This window comes from Hippichthys cyanospilos, chromosome 8, assembly GCF_059441005.1.
Source record: "Hippichthys cyanospilos isolate Australia breed blue-spotted pipefish chromosome 8, RoL_Hcya_1.0, whole genome shotgun sequence".
Taxonomy (NCBI): Eukaryota; Metazoa; Chordata; class Actinopteri; order Syngnathiformes; family Syngnathidae; genus Hippichthys; species Hippichthys cyanospilos.
In genome coordinates, this window is record NC_142376.1 from 119,347 (window position 1) to 136,926 (window position 17,580).

Sequence of the window (17,580 nt, forward strand, 5' to 3'; positions counted from 1 at the left end):
TTGAATGTGAAGATTATTCCCTCAATCCGCCACGCCGCCGCCGTCTTCAAATAATCGGCGTAATCCCGCACGGCAACATCGCGACTTATTGTTCTCATTACGGCGCGCGGGACGCGGATGAGGTTCCCCGGCCGACGGCGGGACGCGTCCCGCGCCAAAGGCCGAGGCGCGCCTTTTCAAACTTGCTCTCTAAAACGCACCTCGGGAATCCTTTGAATGACCGGGGACGGGCGCCGGCCCTCCGCCAGCGCGGTCCCCGCACCTACGCCGGAGGCCTTTGAAGAGCGCTTGAAGAGCAGCTCGGGCAAAAGCGGGCCGCTCGGCGCCGGGTTATCGTCCGAGCGTCAGCGGCGGCCGGCCGTCGACCTTCGCACGGATCCCCGTTCTTCTCGGAAACGAGGCCTGATTTCATCCGCTGAGACTTCCCGCTCGTTGAAATCCACGCGAAGGTACGGTACGCGGGCGGCTAAAAAAGGAGACAAATCAGGCATGATTTTCAATGAGAAATTTGGTCCGGCGGACCCCATCTCCCGAGGCGCCTGGCCTCACACTCCCACGAATGAAAGCGCCGCTCCAGACCAACTCGACAAGTTGAGCGCGTCAGGCCGGGAGGCGCAAGGTGTAAAAGGAGTCTGCGCCTTGGCGTGCGCGCGTGCGTGTCTATGACCTCTGACCCGCTCCCTTCCGGCCAACCGGACTTTGAAGGGTCAAAGACGCTCAGCAAAGAGGGGAAAAAAAAGAACTTTCCCGACTTCGAATCCAGACTTTTGTGTTTGCCAAATGACCTGCTTTAATCCTGTGTGTGTATGACTGGCTTTAAAAAGCAATTAGAGTCAATCTTCTTATGAGATAATTAAAGCAAAATGAAGCTTGTTTTTATTTTTGCTTTAATCTCTTTTTGCTTTTTTTGTGCGTAGAAGGGGGCCACAACGCGCACGCGCGCGCGCGGGCGGGCTGAGTCGCGACGGCAGGTCCGGCGGGTGCGTCGCAACGAGGCTCGGCGCCGCGGCGTCGGCGCGTCCGGCCCGAAGGACCGGGCCGCCTTTAATTTAAGCGATCCACGACAGAGGAGCGCCTTGCCGCGCAAACACATTGGATTGGATCCAAAAGGCCGGCGAAGAATGCCCGCTTTGCGCTTTTCTTAATACGGCCGCAGTCGGTCTCGTCGGACGATGCGTTTGGGAGCGCTTGTTAAAAATCCTCCTCGTTGTGACTGGAGCCTAGGAGCGAGACTTCCCGTTTGCATCAAAACCACGAGCGGTTATGAGAGCGGCAGAGCGCTCGGCGGGCGCGCGCGCCTGGCGCGCGCTTGGCGCGCGCGGGATGAAAATGAAAAAGTCTTAGTGAGTGGCAAGCAGCAGCAGCACAAATAATCCTGATCGGATTGAAAAATTCAAATTGGTGCAATTAATCCTCCCAGATTGACACGAGACATCAAACCCCTCCCCCTCCCGCCCGGGGCCAGCTGGCCTCCCATTGGCCGCCGACCCGATCCCCCCCCGCGCCCGCGGGCCCATAAATGGGCCGCCCGCCCCGACGGGTCCCGGTCCGTCTTTGTCGTCGGCGCCTCGGCCCCCCGGGGCCATGTCGCGAGCGATGCAGGACAAGTCCAAAGCCGGGTCGCCGCCGTCTCCCGCCTTCCCCGACAAGGCCCGCCTCCACGGCCCGGGCTTCCGGCCCAAAGGCTTCGCCATCACCGACCTCCTGGGCCTGGAGTCGGCCTCGCCCGAGCCTCAGGGCGGGGGTCTGGGCCAGGCCCTGGCCGGGGGTTTCCCCTTCCCGGGGGCTTCCCTGCCCCTGGGCCTGGGCTTCCTGTGCAGCCTGGCGGCGCAGCAGCCGCCCGGCTCCGCCGGAGGACCGCCTTGCTTCCTGCCGGCTCACCTGCCCCTCCTGCAGAGACCCGACGGGCACTTCCCGCGCGGCGCCGACCCCGACGGGGAGGCCTTCTCCGGTAGGCTCCCGCCCGCTCCCGCCGCTCCTTCCGGCCTTCCCCTCGCCCCCCTTTGATCGGATGCCCGGCTCTCTCGGCAGACGAGGGGGCGACGTCCGACCGCGACGAGTCCAGGGCTTGCTCGTCTTCTCAGAAGAGGAAGAAGCGGCGCCATAGGTGAGCCTCCCCGGAGTCCCCGGTTCTGGCTCCTAGTCGCGCCCCCGTCCGAGACTCTCGCCGCCGTCGCGAGCGAGAAAAAGCCTTCCGCATGTAAAAGTGCGATGAGCGACATTCAAAAGCGGCGGCGCGGAGCCAAACGTTCCGCGGCGCCCGGATTGAGCCTCGACCCACGTACGCGGAGCTCTCGGGTCGAGCGTTTTTCGGCCACTTTCCGGGTTGGGCGGGCGCCGCCGGCGTCCAGCTATTTACCGGGCGGACCTTCTCGGGGTCGGCGCGCGTCATCGGCAAAGCGCCCCCCTCACAAAAAGGGGGACTCCTCGGCGGATTCTATTGGCGGCGGGTCAGGGCGCACTCGGCGCGGTTGCCACGCGGGCCGAGCCGAGCGGCGCGGGGCTCCACGGGGGGGGGGCCGAGGCCAGAAAAAAAAAGGCCAGAGACCGGCGCCGCGGACCGAAAAGGGGCCTCGCGGGGGGCTTCCGACAGGCGCGGTCCTCGAAGGTTTACGATGACCGCTCGCGCCGAAAGCTTCGGTCCCGTACCCCGGACGAAACGGAGAGCGGCCGAGCCCGGGACGGAGCTCGCCCGCCTCCCTTGGACGCTCGCGGCCCCTCCCCGTCCTGACGACGCGTTGGCCGTCCCCCCCCCCCCCCGCCAGGACCGTGTTCACGTCCCACCAACTGGAGGAACTGGAGAAAGCCTTCCACGAGGCCCACTACCCCGACGTCTACGCCCGAGAGATGCTGGCCGTCAAGACGGAGCTGCCCGAGGACCGCATCCAGGTAAGAAGGCGGCCTCGGGCCCGTCCGGTCGCGCTCCGCTTTGGCTACTTTCTCCTGACGCGAGGCCGGCAGGTGTGGTTCCAGAACCGACGCGCCAAGTGGCGCAAGCGCGAGAAGTGCTGGGGCCGCAGCAGCGTGATGGCCGAGTACGGCCTGTACGGCGCCATGGTGCGCCACTCCATCCCGCTCCCCGAGTCCATCCTCAACTCGGCCAAGAACGGCATGATGGGATCGTGCGCCCCCTGGCTGCTCGGTGAGCCGCATGCACGTCAGTGCCACGCGCACGCACCACACACGCACGCTCGCGGAAGGCGCTTTCGTCCGGCGCCCGCACAAAGCAAAGGCGGTAACTGGCGCGGCAATCGTCGGCAATCAAATTGCCCGCGACGACGCGTAAGCTACGGAGCTGTTTACGTTCAAAATCAATCTTTAGACGCTCCAAAAACTTGCAAATAAAAGAGTTCTGAACGGGCGACAGTATGTTTGGGGTAGGTAGGTCTAGTTATCATGAAACGATATTACTCGGGCGGAGGGGGCCCGTTCTGGCCGGAGGAGGAGGAGCGCGTATCGCCGCATTGACCGCATGCCCCCTTAGAGGAACGCCAGCCGCGATCTTTCGCTTTGCCTTCGGTGGCGCCACGTCGGCAGGCAAAGCCAAGAAATTTGAAAGGCGCCGCCTTGTCTTGTCAGGAATGCACAAGAAGTCTCTGGAAATGTCGTCCAAAAAGAGCGGCCCGTCCGAGCGTTTGGACTCGGAGCAACTTTCCGACGCCTTCCGCCGCTCCCCCGACGCCGGCGAGGCGGCGCCCGACAGGGACGACGGCGAGAGGACGGGGGGCGAGCCGGAGGACGACGGGGGCGAGGACGAGGAGGAGGAGGAGGCCATGGATTTGTCCAGCTCCTCCAAACAGCCGCAGCGGCGGCGGCGGGACGAGCCGGGCGGCGACCGCCAGCCGCGTTGAGGCGCCCGCCGTCCGAAGCGCACGCACGGCTGTGACGAGGAGAGGACGGAGCCGCGGCTCGCCTTTGCGCAGGGCCGCTTGGCTCCCTCCCGCGCCGCGGCGGACAAACGCGCCGTCCCGAACGGGGCCGCGCGGCCTCGGGCTCGCTGTGGAGCGACGGGCTCATCGGGTTCCGTTTGAAGGCGCGTGCGTCATCTTTCCCGTTGTCTGATGTCGAAACGGGAGCTCGAATGTGCAGGCGTTGCACAATAAAGCACTATTTTTGCAATCGCGTCCGCTTTGCTCATCGTTCATTCGCGACAAACGTATCGTAGGAACTCGCTCGTTTCTCCGCGCGAGTCAAAGATCACGGTCGATGGGCGAAGAACTCGTTTCAATGACCGTAGCGCGCGGGGAGGACCAAGTTGGAGAGTGCAACGTCGGAACTCGAGACTCCCGCCTAACCCCTGGCGGTTAGCTTTAGCATAACATGCCGCGGTACGGTGGGCCATGCGTGACAAAAACAAACGTCAGAACTCAAGGACGGCGCCTGTGGTTAGCTTTAGCGTAACGTATGCCTCCCGTGATTCGAACGAATCGGCGACAATTGAGATACAATGCCTCATTGGCATCGTGCGGCGAGGATACAGCGAAACCGGGAGCGCGGCTCTCATTCCGAGCGCCGTTTAAATCAAAATAAAAAAGTGCCATTATTGAGCAGAGGAATGCAAATTCACACCGCCGGCTGACAAATTGACCCAGAGATTTGGAAATGTTGTCCTTGTCTGCGGAACACTACGAGTTGCCAAAAGCTCAGGCCAAATTCAAGGGTGGTAGAAAGCAAGCACATTGCAAATTTCAACAAACGCGACCCCCCTCGCCTTCCCCCCGCGGAACAAAGAAACGGCTTCCGTTCCGGCCGTAGAAAGCGGGTCGCGTTTGCTTCGGTCGAGTTTTCCCACTTGAAAGGCGCGGCCGGGGCGACCCTCGGCCCGCCTAAAACGACAAAGCGAGACGACTGGAGCGCGAGACGACCGGAGCGCGGGGCGGGCGCCGTTCCCTGTCGCTCGGCGCCCCCCTCTGGCGAGCGAACCCGGAAGGGCGAAGGAGAGCGGAACACGGAACAGAGCGGCGCCCTGCCCTACCGAGCGCCAAGAAAGCGGCACGCGGCACGCGGCACGCGCAAGCGTCGCATCGCCCCCCGCCGCCCCCCGGCGGATTTGGGGAGGCGGAGAAACAATCGAAGCCGCGTTGCGGGGAGCTTTTACTTTGAAGGCTTACCGGAAGAAGCGGGAAAGGCCACGTCCGTTCCGAGATGGGAATCCAGGCGAACGGCGCGGACGACCCGGATGTTGTTGCCGTCAGCTCGCTCCGACCGGGGATGCCGAATCGCTCCGACGTCGGGCGCCGTCGCGGAAACACGTCAGGCGAATTCGCGGCCGGACGCCGTTAGCAAGACGCCGCCGCCGCCGCCGCCGCCGCCCGCCCTCCATTCGACCGACGGCCGAGGACGAGGCGAACTTACGAAGCGCTCCGGCATGAACGAGACGGCGGGCCTGCGCTTCCGGAGGCAACACAGACATGACGTCATCACCGACCACCAAGCCGAGCGCGTGCGCAAGGGCAACGGGTCAGCCGTCGCTTGCTTGCGCATTTTGCGGACATAATTAGCATTTGGAATTCCATTGCACCTTGTTGTTGTTCGTTCATGACAAAAGCTATTAGGACGCGGCTTGTTACACAGGTGGACAAAATTGCTGGGGAAAAAAAAAAGCCACCGCCAAAGATAACAAAATTCAGACGGCGGGCATTTCTCAAAAAAAACATTTGGAAAGAAAGCAAGTCGTTGCCGGGCCCAGACAAATGGGCGGGCCTGAATTGCCATTTTGCCCGGGGACAAGCAAACGACTTTGATGCAATCCTTCTCAAAGTAGAGGCAAAGTCTACTTTGCCCCGCCCCCCTCCCCCAACATCAGGCTGATTTTACCGGTCAAAGCGAGCAGCAATTTTGCCCACGCGCGTAAGTGGCAAGGCTCCACGGGTCGGGCCGCGTGGCTCACCGCCGCGTGGCTCACCGCCGCGTGGCCCGGCCTTGCAGGACGTACAGCGGGCGGGTGTTCCGGGCCAGCCTGTTGTCGGTGGGGGGGTTCCTGCTCGTTCCCCTGCTGCTCATCCTGCTGCTGGTGGAGTCGCCCATCCAACCCGACGTCCTGCCGTGAGTCGGCGCCGCGCGTCGGGAACGGATGCGCGGGTCGGACCGACGGATCCGGGCCGGCGCTATCGGCCGGCGGGGGCGAGGCTTTCCACGCTCCATCTGTCCCTCCCGCAGTCTGAAGGAGCCGCCGCCCATGTCGGGTTGCTGGGAAGCCAACACCAAGCTGCGTCTGGCCCGCAGACTCTACGAGGACGCCGTCGCCGGACCGGAGTCGGTCGCCAACCTCGGAGGTCCGGCCGCCGGCGGGCGAGGCTTCCCCTCCGCGAGCTGGGCTAACCGAGCGCTCGCTTCCGCGCAGACGTTTTCTACAGCGGGACGGCGGACGGGAGGATCGTCAAGCTGACGGGCCCGAGGGTTCGCACGGTGGCCAGGCTGGGGAAACCTCCGTGCGGTGAGGCCGAGCGTCGCGGGGGACGCTTGTTGCGGAAGCGCCGTAGCCGAAAGGGACCGGGCCGGCTCGCCCTCTTTTGCGCTCCGTCGTCCGCTTTGACGTTGGAAAACCGTGACGGCGGACAATTCTGACGGGGCTAATGGCTAGTTCGTCCTCGTGAACGTTTGGGACTCTGGGACAAATAGAAAATCGAAGCCGTTACGAACGTATCCGAGCCTCGGGCAAGAAGTCAATCCCAACTAATGCCGACGTGGCAAATCGCAACCGTTAGGACGCGGTGTAATGGGCGTAGTGGAAGGCGCAGCGCTCGCGGAAAATCTACGCCGAGCGTCCAACAAGGCAACATAAACGTCTCGGACACCTCAATATCTAATATCGGGCCTCGGCTGATCTGATTAATTAGACCAACAACGTCCCATTTTGCCTCGGCTGGGTACCGAGCGCGGGGTTAAGAGAGGCGAACGCCAAGCCCTTTTCCCGCCAAGTAAAAAACAATTGGAAATGGCTGCCGGAGCGTAAGCGGATAGAACGGCGTCAGATACGCGACCCGCCGCGCGCGTGCGTGTCCGAGTCGGCTCACCTGGGCCCTGCGCGCGCAGGGTCCGCGCAAGACGAGGCGACCTGCGGGAGGCCCCTGGGGATTCGGGTCGGGCCCAACGGGACGTTGTTTGTGGCGGACGCCTACCTGGGCATCTTTGAGGTCAACCCCGCCACCGGTGAGATATCGGACGGCCCCGGCCTCCGTCCTCCTTCCAAAACGGCTCAAGTTGCAGGCCGCGATCGCGACGTTGGCACGCGTGCCGGTTTTTTTGGCGGGCAGGCGAGTCGGTTCGGCTGGTGCGGGGCGGTCTGGAGGTGGGCGGCAGGAGGCTGCTGTTCATCAACGACCTGGCGGTGACGCGGGACGGCAAGAAGGTGTACTTCACTTCCTCCAGCAGCAGGTGGCAGCGCAGGGATTACCTACACCTCGTCATGGAGGCCACGGCCGACGGACGGTACGAAGGGCTAGCTCCGGCGCGCCGGCGCGAGCTGACGCGCGTCCGCTCCGCCGCCAGGGTGCTGGAGTACGACACGGAGAGCGGCGAATTGAGCGTGGTCATGGACGACCTGCGATTCCCCAACGGCATCCAGCTGCTTCCCGACGAGGAGTCCGTGCTGGTGGCCGAGACCGCCGTGGCCCGAATACGCAGGTGACGCTCCGCCGCCGTCGACTCGCCAAAGTCGAGCGGGGTCCGTCCGTCCGAAACGTCGGTCCGGCCACGCGGGATGGGGTCGCGCCCGCCGGCGGCGCGAGGCCGGGTCACGCCCCCCGGCTCGGCCGACCGACCCTCGGGCTTTGCGGCAGGGTCCACGTGGCGGGACTAAACAAGGGCGGCATGGACACCTTCGCGGACAACCTCCCCGGTTTCCCCGACAACATCCGGCCCAGCTCCGGCGGCGGCTACTGGGTGGCCATGTCGGCCGTGCGTCCCAACCCCGGGTTCTCCATGTTGGACTTCCTGTCGCAGAGACCCTGGATCAAGAAGTTCCTCTTCAAGGTAGGCGCGGCCTCACGCAGCGTACCCGGCGAGCGCTCACGCGCCACCGCCGTCTGTGCCCGCCAGCTCCTCAGCCAGGACGCCATGATGAAGCTGGTCCCTCGCTACAGCCTGGTGGCGGAGCTCCGCGACGGCGGCGTCTGCTCGCGGAGTTTCCACGATCCCGACGGGCTGGCGGCGGCCTACGTGAGCGAGGCGCACGAGCACGACGGGAGCCTGTACCTGGGCTCCTTCCGTTCGCCTTACCTGGCCAAGCTGGACCTGAGTCTGGTGTGACGGCGGCCGGAGGATCTCTTCGTTCGAAGGCGCCCGCTCCTCCCGAAACGTCCCGTTGATATCGAGATGTCTTGATATTGCACGAGTCCGTCCGACGGCGTCGGGGGAGACCGCGCGCCGGGGCGGGACCCATTCAATTAAATTGACAAGAATTTGATTTCCTTGGCGTTTGTGGCTTCGACCGCGACGGTTCTCACGATGGCAACCTAGCAATGCGGTCCACCGGACGCCCGCGCCAGGGTCACGCCTCACAAAGGGCGCGAGTTGTTGCCTTCTCTGGCAAAAAGAAGTTTTATGACATCACAAAAGCGTTAAAGCGCCGGCGGCGAGAGGGGCAGCCCGCGCCGCTCTCGCCCCCTCGACGCAAACCCGAGAGCCGCCCCGCGATGGAAACGGACACCTACTCCATCGGGACGGAGGCCATCCTCCCCGCGGCGCGCAAATACTTTGAGCGAATCCTGCCGGCGCAGCGGAGCATGCTGGCCGCCGGGACCATCGACTCGGCCACGCAGGCCATCCTGGCCGACATGTGCGCGGACGTCACGCAGAAACTCTGCGCCGACACCGTACGGGTCATGGTCCCGGAGCTCAACGGGCGCGCCGCGCCCAGCGCCGACAGGAAAAGGATGAAGCTGAAAGTGGAAGGCGGGCTGAGCGCCGCGTTGGCCCTGGCGCTCGGCGTTCAGGAGCAGCCCAGCAACAGCTCCCAAAAGCTGGACTCCCTCTTCAAGAGGGAGATCTCTCAGAGGGTCAATCACATTTTGTCCGCGGCCGCCAACGGCGACAGTCAGCCGGCGCCGCCGATATACATCTCGGGAGCCTTCACCAAGATCGAGGTTCTGGCCAAGATGGTGCTGCTGGCCTGCGGCGCCCTTAAGGCTCACCTGAGCAAGACGGGCCGATACGCACAGTGCTTCCGACCGTGCTGGCGCCAAAGGGGCGGGCAGGAACCTCCCAGCGACTCCAGGTGCGGGCACGCGTGCGTCCTCGACCGGGACGAAACCGCAGAGGCGGTGGCTAACATCCTCCGCGCGCGGACCGACGGCGAGTCCCGCTCGCTCAGGGCAAATCGCCGATTGAGGAAAACGGCGGCGGGGATCGTGGAGACCATCGTCGACGACCTGCACTACCCCGAACCCTGGGAGGAGGGGCGCGGTCGCTCCTCCACGCCCCACTTCAATCTGGGCCCGGTGAAGGATCAACTCTGCGAGTTCTTCGAATCCAGCGCCTCGCCGCGCGGCGGCGAATCTTCTCGCAAGCGCAACTTTTTGAGCTTTTGCCAAAAGGCCTTCGAGGCCCTGTCCGAAGACCTGCAGAAAGTTCGGTGTCGCTGCATGCGCACGCGCCTGGACGAAGAGATCTGCCTGCCCGGCAGCGTTCCGCGGACCCCCGATCCCGACGGCGAGCCCAGCTTCGCGGGAGTCCGACCCGGTCTCGAGGACTTGTTCCGCAAGGCGCGGGCCGGGGACGGCGCCGCGGACGTGGAGGCGGCGCGACGCGAGGCCGACGCGCTGTCGCGAGACCTGGCGGATAAGGTCCTCCGCCGCTACATGACGGCCAACCGGACGACGGTCCGGTCGGACGGCGTGTGGAGGCGCCTCGCCGAACCGCTCGTCCTAGAGGCGGACGGGAGAAAGACGGAGGGCGCCCGGGTTCTGCACAAGATGATGGAGGATCGCGCCGCAAAGTTTGTACAGCAGCTGCTCCTCTGGCTCAAGATGGAGCCGGCGACGAGGGGGAACCGCGCCGACCAGGTGTACGGTTGCTTGAACGACATCGACCTCCTGATCTCCGGCACCCTCGTCCCGCAGAAATTACGGGTGGCGTGTCTGCGGGACGGGGACGGGGCTTCGCCGATCGCCCCGCCCGCCAACGAGGAATTGAGCAAGGAGCTCGGTTGCTCCCACCGCTACGCCTGGGTTTCCTCACGGCGGCCGTCCGGCGCGGACGACGAGACGATAAACGTCGGGACCCCCGGGCCACGACGCGGACAGGAGTACGTGGTGCCGGATGACATATGGAGCTAGGACCGCCGTTCGACGAGCCCTCGGCAATCTGCGGGGCGAGTCGACCGGCGGCGGGACTCCGGCGCGGGTGAGGGAGGAGCCGGCGGGAGGGCCGCGACCAAAGGGCCTCGGTCAAAACCCCGCATCGTAGAGGAAGGGTCAAAGGCGGCGGCGAAAGCCCGCGGCCGCCTCGTCGGATAACCGAAGGCGCGGCGACATAATAAGCGATCCCGTGGTAAAAAGCCTTGTGACGTCATCGCCGCGCGGTCACAAAAAGCGGGAGCCGTCGTCCACTCTGATGACAAGCTCAGTGACATCACAAAGGCGTCAAAGCGCCGGCGGGGGCGAGAGCGGCTGCCCGCGCGCGACAAGACAGTCAACGGCGGCGCAGCAATGGAGATGGAGAACTTCTCCATCAAGGCGGAGGTCGTCCTCCCCATGGTGCAGAAATACTTTGAGCGCATCCTGCCGGCGCAGTGGAGCATGCTGGCCGCCGGGACCATCGACTCGGCCACGCAGGTCATCCTGGCCGACATGTGCACGGAGATCACGCAGAGGCTCTGCGCCGACACCATTCGGGTCATCATCCCGGAGTTTAGGAAGCGCATCCAGAGCTCCGAAAAGAAAAGGATGAAGCTGAAAGTGGAAGGCGGCCTGAGCACCGCCTTCGCCTCGGCGCTCAGCGTCCCCGAGCAACGCAGCAAAAGCTCCCAAAAGCTGGACTCCCTCTTCAAGAGGGAGATCTCGCAGAGGGTCAATCACACGCTGTCCGCGGCCACCAACAGCACCGACAGTCGGCTGGAGCCGCTCATCTACATCCCCGGAACCTTCACCAAGATCGAGGTTCTGGCCAAGATGGTGACGCTGGCCTGCGGCGCCATTAAGGACTACCTGAGCAAGATGGCGCGCTACGCGCAGTGCTTCAGGCCGTGCTGGCGGCAGAAGAGCGGGCGGGAGCCCTCCCGCCACCGACGGTCCGGGAACGCGTGCGTCTTCGACCGAGAAGAAACCACGGAGGCGGTGGAGAACATCCTGCGCAAGTGGACCGACGGCGAGAACCGGTCCCCGTCGCTCGGGACGGATCGCGAGCTGAAGAAAACGGCGGCGGGGATCGTGGAGACCATCATCGGCGACCTGCACTACCCCGACCCGTCCGACGAGGGCCGCAGCCGCTCCTCCACGCCCCACTTCGATCTCGGCCTGATAAAGGATCAACTCTGTGAGTTCTTCGAATCCTGCGTCTCGCCCAACAGCAGCAACGAATCCTCTCGCAAGCGCAACTTTCTGAACTTTTGCCAAAAGAAGTTTGACGAGCTGACCTTCGAACTGCAGAAGGTCCGCTGCCGATGCATGCGCGTGGAGGAAGAGGTGTGCCGACGCGGGACGCCCGCGGCGGACGCCGATCAGATGCTCAGCTTCCAGGGAATCCGGCCGGGCCTGGAGGACGTTTTCCACAAAGTGACGCGGACGGCCGCGGGCCCGCTCGTAGACGTGGACGAGCTGCGTCACGAGGCCGACAAGTTCTCGCTCGACCTGGCCGATAAGATCTACCGCTTCATGACCAGCAACCGGACCGCCGTCCAGTCCGATGCCGTGTGGCGCCGCATCTCCGACCCGCTCATCTTGAAGGTGGACGAGGAGAAACCTCAGAGCATCCAGGTCCTGCATAAGATCGTGGAAGACACCTCCACAAAGTTTGTGCAGCAACTGCTCCTGTGGCTCAAGATGGAGCCGGCGACCAGGGGGAGCCACGCCGATGAGGTGTACGGTTGCCTGAGCGACATAGACACGCTCATCACGGGAACCGCCGTCTCGCGGGCCAAAGGGGTCGAGGGCGAGTCCGAGTCCGAGTCGGAGTCGGAGTCGGACGACACCGGCGCCGAGAGCCCCAGCCCGCCCGCGCCGAGCCCGCGCTCGCCTCGCGCGCGGGAAGGCGCCGCGGACAGCGGGCTCGGCCGATATCCGTCAGAGAAGGACGCCGCCCGGGCAAAGACCCCGCCCTCCGGCGCCGTACGCGTGGCGTGGCCGTCGCCGCTGCGCTCCACCTCGGAGCGCCGCTCCAAGAGCTTGTCCTCGGACGTGGCGTCGGGCCGCTCGGCCTCCGCTCTGGAGGAGACGGTCACCTCGCTGGTGACCGTGCTCGTCGTGGAGCTGCTGACGCGCTTCCAAAAGAAACACGATCACGCCATCCTCTCCCGCGACAGCCTGCCCATCATCCAGCGCCTGTCCCAAAAGGTGCTGCGGGACCCGCGCTTGTGCGTCATCGCCGAGGCCGACATCTACAGCGTCAACAAGGTGACGGAGGCCGTCGTCGGGGAGCTGCTGCGACAGCTGGACTGCGCGCGGCGGCCGCCCGAGGCCCTTCTGTCTGACGAGCTGAGCCTGGACGACGCCGTCCTCAAGCTGCTGACGCTGGAATTGGAGGCGCTGGAAGAAGCCCGGCCGCGCGCCGCGCCAAACTTCTTCACGGCCGTGCGCAGCCTTTTCTTTCGGACCTTTGGGATCTGCTCCTCGCCCCGGGGGGAGGCCGTCCCGGCGCGGGTGGAGCCGTATTCCGAGACCGGCAGCAGCGCTTAAGGACGGCGGCGGTTCTGTTTGAGCGCCCGACCAAACGCTTCCGAGCACGCCAAAGCCAACCCGGGCCCACCCGCGCGCAATAGTCATGTGCCGTATCTTTGTTTTTTTGCTGCTTTTATACTCGACGCCCGATGAACGCCCCTCCGTTCGGACGCGCGGCCGTCTCGATCGAGATCGGTCCCCCTCCCGCTCGGTATCCGTCGCGGGAGAGCGGCCCCGAACGTCCTCGGGGTTCGGCCGGAGGGACGAGCTGACCGAGGCGGGCCGACGGGCCCGCCCGCGTCGGAACTCTCGCGGCATCGTCCCGACGGCGACCCCTCGTTCCCAGCGCGGGGACCGAAAAGGTCGCGGCGCGGCTCCCGATTACGGGAGCGCGAGTCGTCCGTGCGAAAGGAACGCTTTTCTTGGATTATGGGCGCGGCTTCTCTCAAGGCGTCTTTCCCAACGCGGCGGCTCGACGAGCCAGCTCGGAGAACGTGCGAAAGTCAATTCGGTTGTCACGCGGACCTGTAGCACCGGTTAGGCCTGTGGCTCCCGAGGGCCCGCTTGATTCCTCGGCGGGGCGTCGCCCGCCGGCCCCAATACTCCTGACGCTATAAGACCCGGCATCCTCGCTCCGCCCGTCATCAGTCAACAACATGGACAAGTTCTTTCAGAGCGACGCGGGTCAGAAGGTTGTGGTCAACATGGTTAAGGAGCAAGTGGGTAAGTGAATGTTCCTGCATTCCTACAAAAACCACGGGGGGACTTTGGACGCCTAGCCAATGCGTTGACGCGGGACAAATCCTCGCGCCCCCAAAGGAGTCCCGGGGGATATCCGGGCGAGCCGGCGCAAAAGTCCCGGTCTGCTTGTTTTGCAGGGGAGTTTGCAGAGGATTGCTTCGCCAAAATAAGAGGGGGAGAAGGAGGCGGGGAAAGCCAGGAGAAAAAAGGATTCGACATGGCAAACGTCCTGTCCGCGGTCGGCGGGAAAGACGACAAAGGGTTTGACGTGACGGACGTCTTGTCCGCGGTCGGCGGCAAGGACGAGAAGAAAGGATTCGACGTGACCAACGTCCTGTCCATGGTCGGCGGCGGTAAGGACGAGGGCAACGCGGGAGGTAAGCCGCCGGCGCGAGGAAAAGGATTTGCCCCGTGGAAGCTCCGCGTCGAGTCCGACCTTGTCCTCCTTTCTTTGTCCTCCTTTCTTTGCGGCAGGAATCGGGAAAGCTCTGGGCGGGCTCTTCGACTAGGGCGGCGCCGACGTCGAGCCCCTCCGCTTCGATGGGTCGCGCCGCTCCTCCAAAAGACGGCTGCGCACGTACCATTGTCCGGACATCCAATAAACCCTTCCGAAACGGCCTCGTCCTTCCGCTTCCTTCTTTTGGCCCCGTCGCACCATGAAAAGGCGCTAGCGTTGCGTTCCCGGCGAAGGGAAGGAAACCTCGCCGAGCGGTCGCTAAGCTGCCAGCGGCCGCGTGGCGAGGTTTCCTTCCCTTCTCCTTTTCCTTGCGCTCCAGACGCCGTGCATCGGTTCATCCAGATGGCATTCGCAACGCACGAGCGCAAATTCTATTTGCGTTACTCCACGGTAGGAGAGGCGTCCTAACCCCGTGCCGCAGCCTAACCGGATCGCCGCCTTGTTTTTTTTCTTGGGACGTTTGCACGTTGCTCATCTAGGTCAGGGCCGTCATTTTTCCCACGGGCCGCGCGCATCGCCGTTCCGTCGGCGAGGCGATGTGACCGTGAAGTCAAAGAAGTATTGCGCATTTCTCGGGTTTGCCTTTGGGGGAGAAGCTGACATTTTGGAGCTCTCCTAAGCTTGAGCCACCTTCGGGAAATACCCGCTTAGCCGGGATGCTGACCGTTGCGAGCGAGGCGGCGGGTTCCCGGCAGGCGCTTTTGTTTTGATAGCGGCACGCCAAGAAATGCGGCGGTAATCATCAACAATAACGCGGGGCCAATGTGACGCACGTGAAACGGGGGCCAATCACGCGACTTCCAGTCCCGGCGCGCTTTGAAAACAAGACCGGTGACGCGAGTCGCACGATCGAAGCCCGACTGGTGGAACCGGCCCGTCCGGTTGGGCTACGCCCGCTTCCCGGTCCGCCGATAAGTAGGAGGCTAAAGGCTTCGCCTCGGCCGACGCGCGCACGCAGACGGCCGACATGGACAAAGTGGCGGAGATGCTGGGAGACCGTGTGGGTGAGTCGACCTTTTGCCGCTTTGTCAAGCGTCCGCAGCGCGTCGGCCGAGCGCTCGGACGTCTCGTCGGAGGGGGCCGACGGCCGTCCCGTCGGGGAGAAGCGCTCGGCGTTACGCCCGCGTCCTTTTGTTCCAATAACATACCGAGCCTAACCCGGTCCGCGCCCGGGCAAAGTCTAGCCGAGGACGGCGAGTACGCTTCGGGGGGGCCGCTCCCGATGAAAACCATCCCGTCCCGGCCACTTTGCCGCCGCCTGTAACCGCCGAGGAATGCGGGGACGGCGCCGACCGCGCCCGCAGCCGCGCTCGCTCTTCACGTTGTCCCGTTAAGACGCGCGTGGCTGTGCGGGATCGGTCGAAACGCCCTTCTCCCATTCGCCCCAGGGTTTTTGTTCCCCATTCCAAAATTGGCTGATTATCGCGCCGGACGTTACGAGGAAATGCAAACCAAACTACGCGCTTGGCAAAAACAAAACAAGGTTTTCCGGTTGGTCGCGGATTGGCGAGGCCGGCGAGCGTTAAGGCTTGACCTCTTTTTGACAGCTCCTAGACGCCATTAGAAAGCTCAAGAAATCAAGAAACGCCGTACGGCGTAGCCTTGACAAAGGCTCGAGTCACGCGAAGGCATTCCGGCCCCGCGCTCGGCCGTAAAGTCAGCGCAAAGGCGGCCGGCGAGGGACGGGCGCGCTCACGGCCTCCCCCTTTGCGCGCAGGCGACATGGTGGAGGGCATGGTGAAGAACGCGCTGGGCGTCAAAGACGCCGACAAGGACAAAAAAGGCATCGGCTCTCTTTTCGGAGGGGGCGGGAAAAAAGGCGGCGACCGGAAGGAGGACGACGAGGACCACGGCAGGGGGGGCTTCTTCTCCCGATTCCTCGACCGAGACGACGGCGACAAGAAGGCCGAGCGCTCGGGTTTCGACGGCTTGTTCAATGAGCTGGAAGGCCCGGGGGCCCGATACGGGGCCGGGGGCCCGGGGGGCCCGGGGGGCCCGGGGGACGGGGCCGTAGGGGCCGGGGGCAAAGGAGCCGGCCTCAGCGACGGAGGTGAGTCCGCGCAAACCGCGCCGCCGTCCGTACGGGAGCGCGCCCTTAAAGGAGACCCTTCAAACGAGCGGGGTCGCGAAACGGGACGCCGACCTCGAGCGTTGCGTAGCGCGTCCTCTCGCGCCTACGACGGTCGCGCTGTAGATGGCCGTACAAGAAATACCCATTCCCATTGCCCAAAGGCAAGACTTCACTTTGAGCCCAAAATCCGCTATTCCCTATGTGACGCAACAGCCCTTTGCCCAAACAAAGCCGAAACTTCAGATTTTCTTGTGTTCATACCGCCGACGCCGACGCCTCGCCGCCGGAACCTCGAACGGCGAGAGGCCGCGCTTTTTCCTTTTCCTTCCGGTTCGCTTGACCGTAAATAGCCCGAGTTGAGCGGCGTCCGTTTCACCGAGTTTACGACCGGGCGGCAAAAGAGCGCGACCGAGGAAGCGGTCCAACGGAATAGCTTCCCGACGTCTTCCTCTGGCTAATGGTAATATTTCCGCGCGTGAACGAGGTGGGACTCGGGACGCCGCTTCGGTCTCGCCCGTTTCTTTCCTCGAATAGATAGCCGTGACAACCTCGGCCGAGCCGAGCCGAGCCCCCTCGAGCTCATCCCGTTACGGCCATTTTTGGAAGTAAGAACGGTAAAAACGCTCGTCCGTGCGTCAAAACCAGGCTTGTGCCTGGCTGGCGCCTGCTTGTGACGGATCGGTCTTCCTGGAACGGGCCGCTAACGCCCAATAATACCCGCTGAGGAAAGGCGTCGCCCGAGTATGCTTCAAAGCGCCCTTTGTCTTTTTTCAGATTTGTTCAACGATCTGATGGACGTGGCGGAAGAGACGGCCAGAGGAGAGTAGAGCCGGCGCGTCCGTCCTTCCCGCCCGGCCGCCCCAGCGCTCACCCCGCTCACCCGTTCACCTCCGCCCCCCTCAGCAAGCTGCGCACGGGCCTTCCCACGTACACGCGCTCCTTTTAAACAACGCCGCGTTTTGGCGGCAGCCGGTCGCTCCGGGTGCCGTGGAGCTCGCTCCGCAAAAAGACGGCCTTCGCCATCCTGACGCCCGCGGCCGAATACGTGCGGACTCGGGCCGGCTTTGACCGCCGTTGCGCAAGTGGCAATTTGATTGAAAAACAAGCGCCCGCGCGCTAATACGCAAAGGATTCCGGCACCCGCTGACACTCGGGGTGATTTAGTTTCTCGCGCGGGCCGTAAGTAAATATGAGAATACCGGAGACAAACAGAAACAGTCCAAATGCACGTCTACCTGATCTTTCTGTCCTTCCGGACTTTCTGAAGAAGATTAAAAATCACGACCGCTTGCACAAGTCGTCTCCTTCTTGTCCAAAAGGTCGCAATGAACGAACCGGCTCCTTCGAGCAAAGCGCCACCCGGCGGCCAGAAGGGAAATCCGTCGCGCTCGGTCCATATTCAATTTGGGGATGCGCGCCTCGTATGGACGCGGGGGCCTCGGCGCTACGGCGGCGGGCGGGGACATTCGGCGGAACGACAAATGAATAGGACGAGG

At 63.9% G+C, this 17,580-nt stretch overlaps 6 protein-coding genes across 9 annotated transcripts in view; 5 read left to right on the forward strand and 1 right to left on the reverse strand.

The window, feature by feature from the left end:
• cul9 (cullin 9) overlaps window positions 1-5,725 on the reverse strand; it is a 28,168-nt gene extending 22,443 nt beyond the window's left edge. Inside the window, exons 1-2 of one of the 3 annotated variants that reach the window (XM_088421523.1) lie at window positions 5,112-5,725; window positions 201-466 (exon numbers count right to left, since the gene is read on the reverse strand). The gene's annotated coding sequence lies outside the window, so the exon portion shown is untranslated. Of the gene's footprint in view, window positions 1-200; window positions 1,426-5,111 lie in introns of those variants that run through there. The other 2 variants (XM_088421524.1, XM_088421522.1) reach the window with 2 other exon arrangements.
• Window positions 1,352-4,119, forward strand: vsx1 (visual system homeobox 1 homolog, chx10-like). Of its 2 annotated transcripts, none has more exons than XM_088421541.1 (5): window positions 1,352-1,951; window positions 2,032-2,107; window positions 2,766-2,889; window positions 2,962-3,157; window positions 3,580-4,119. In XM_088421541.1, the coding sequence occupies exons 1-5, from the start codon at window positions 1,585-1,587 to the stop codon at window positions 3,849-3,851; spliced, it is 1,035 nt and encodes a 344-aa protein (XP_088277667.1). In that variant the 5' UTR covers window positions 1,352-1,584; the 3' UTR covers window positions 3,852-4,119. The 2 variants fall into 2 exon arrangements, with proteins under 2 accessions (XP_088277667.1, XP_088277668.1); XM_088421542.1 differs by having other exon boundaries at window positions 1,399-1,951; window positions 2,962-3,142.
• Window positions 4,979-8,407, forward strand: apmap (adipocyte plasma membrane associated protein). The gene is made up of 9 exons (XM_088421533.1): window positions 4,979-5,460; window positions 5,929-6,045; window positions 6,160-6,275; window positions 6,344-6,436; window positions 7,036-7,152; window positions 7,257-7,431; window positions 7,492-7,626; window positions 7,782-7,974; window positions 8,041-8,407. The coding sequence occupies exons 1-9, from the start codon at window positions 5,180-5,182 to the stop codon at window positions 8,248-8,250; spliced, it is 1,437 nt and encodes a 478-aa protein (XP_088277659.1). The 5' UTR covers window positions 4,979-5,179; the 3' UTR covers window positions 8,251-8,407.
• Window positions 8,408-8,446: 39 nt separating this feature from the next.
• Window positions 8,447-10,279, forward strand: LOC148419685 (uncharacterized). Its single transcript, XM_088421530.1, has one exon. The coding sequence runs from the start codon at window positions 8,463-8,465 to the stop codon at window positions 10,275-10,277; it is 1,815 nt and encodes a 604-aa protein (XP_088277656.1). The 5' UTR covers window positions 8,447-8,462; the 3' UTR covers window positions 10,278-10,279.
• A 357-nt stretch (window positions 10,280-10,636) lies between these two features.
• On the forward strand, window positions 10,637-14,174 carry LOC148419686 (uncharacterized). The gene is made up of 3 exons (XM_088421529.1): window positions 10,637-13,538; window positions 13,694-13,933; window positions 14,031-14,174. The coding sequence occupies exon 1, from the start codon at window positions 10,650-10,652 to the stop codon at window positions 12,831-12,833; it is 2,184 nt and encodes a 727-aa protein (XP_088277655.1). The 5' UTR covers window positions 10,637-10,649; the 3' UTR covers window positions 12,834-13,538; window positions 13,694-13,933; window positions 14,031-14,174.
• A 682-nt stretch (window positions 14,175-14,856) lies between these two features.
• On the forward strand, window positions 14,857-17,380 carry LOC148419687 (uncharacterized). Its single transcript, XM_088420736.1, has 3 exons — window positions 14,857-15,017; window positions 15,731-16,063; window positions 16,859-17,380. The coding sequence occupies exons 1-3, from the start codon at window positions 14,981-14,983 to the stop codon at window positions 16,909-16,911; spliced, it is 423 nt and encodes a 140-aa protein (XP_088276862.1). The 5' UTR covers window positions 14,857-14,980; the 3' UTR covers window positions 16,912-17,380.
• The last annotated feature ends 200 nt before the right edge of the window (window positions 17,381-17,580 follow it).

Coding starts and splice junctions, on each gene's coding strand:
- vsx1 (XM_088421541.1), top strand. CDS start 1,585: ATGTCGCGAGCGATGCAGGACAAGTCCAAAGCCGGGTCGCCGCCGTCT. Junction 2,108..2,765: donor AGGAAGAAGCGGCGCCATAG/GTGAGCCTCCCC, acceptor CCCCCCCGCCAG/GACCGTGTTCACGTCCCACC. Junction 2,890..2,961: donor TGCCCGAGGACCGCATCCAG/GTAAGAAGGCGG, acceptor CGAGGCCGGCAG/GTGTGGTTCCAGAACCGACG.
- apmap (XM_088421533.1), top strand. CDS start 5,180: ATGTTGTTGCCGTCAGCTCGCTCCGACCGGGGATGCCGAATCGCTCCG. Junction 6,276..6,343: donor GTCGGTCGCCAACCTCGGAG/GTCCGGCCGCCG, acceptor GCTTCCGCGCAG/ACGTTTTCTACAGCGGGACG. Junction 7,627..7,781: donor GCCGTGGCCCGAATACGCAG/GTGACGCTCCGC, acceptor GCTTTGCGGCAG/GGTCCACGTGGCGGGACTAA.
- LOC148419685 (XM_088421530.1), top strand. CDS start 8,463: ATGCGGTCCACCGGACGCCCGCGCCAGGGTCACGCCTCACAAAGGGCG.
- LOC148419686 (XM_088421529.1), top strand. CDS start 10,650: ATGGAGATGGAGAACTTCTCCATCAAGGCGGAGGTCGTCCTCCCCATG.
- LOC148419687 (XM_088420736.1), top strand. CDS start 14,981: ATGGACAAAGTGGCGGAGATGCTGGGAGACCGTGTGG. Junction 15,018..15,730: donor GATGCTGGGAGACCGTGTGG/GTGAGTCGACCT, acceptor CTTTGCGCGCAG/GCGACATGGTGGAGGGCATG. Junction 16,064..16,858: donor AGCCGGCCTCAGCGACGGAG/GTGAGTCCGCGC, acceptor GTCTTTTTTCAG/ATTTGTTCAACGATCTGATG.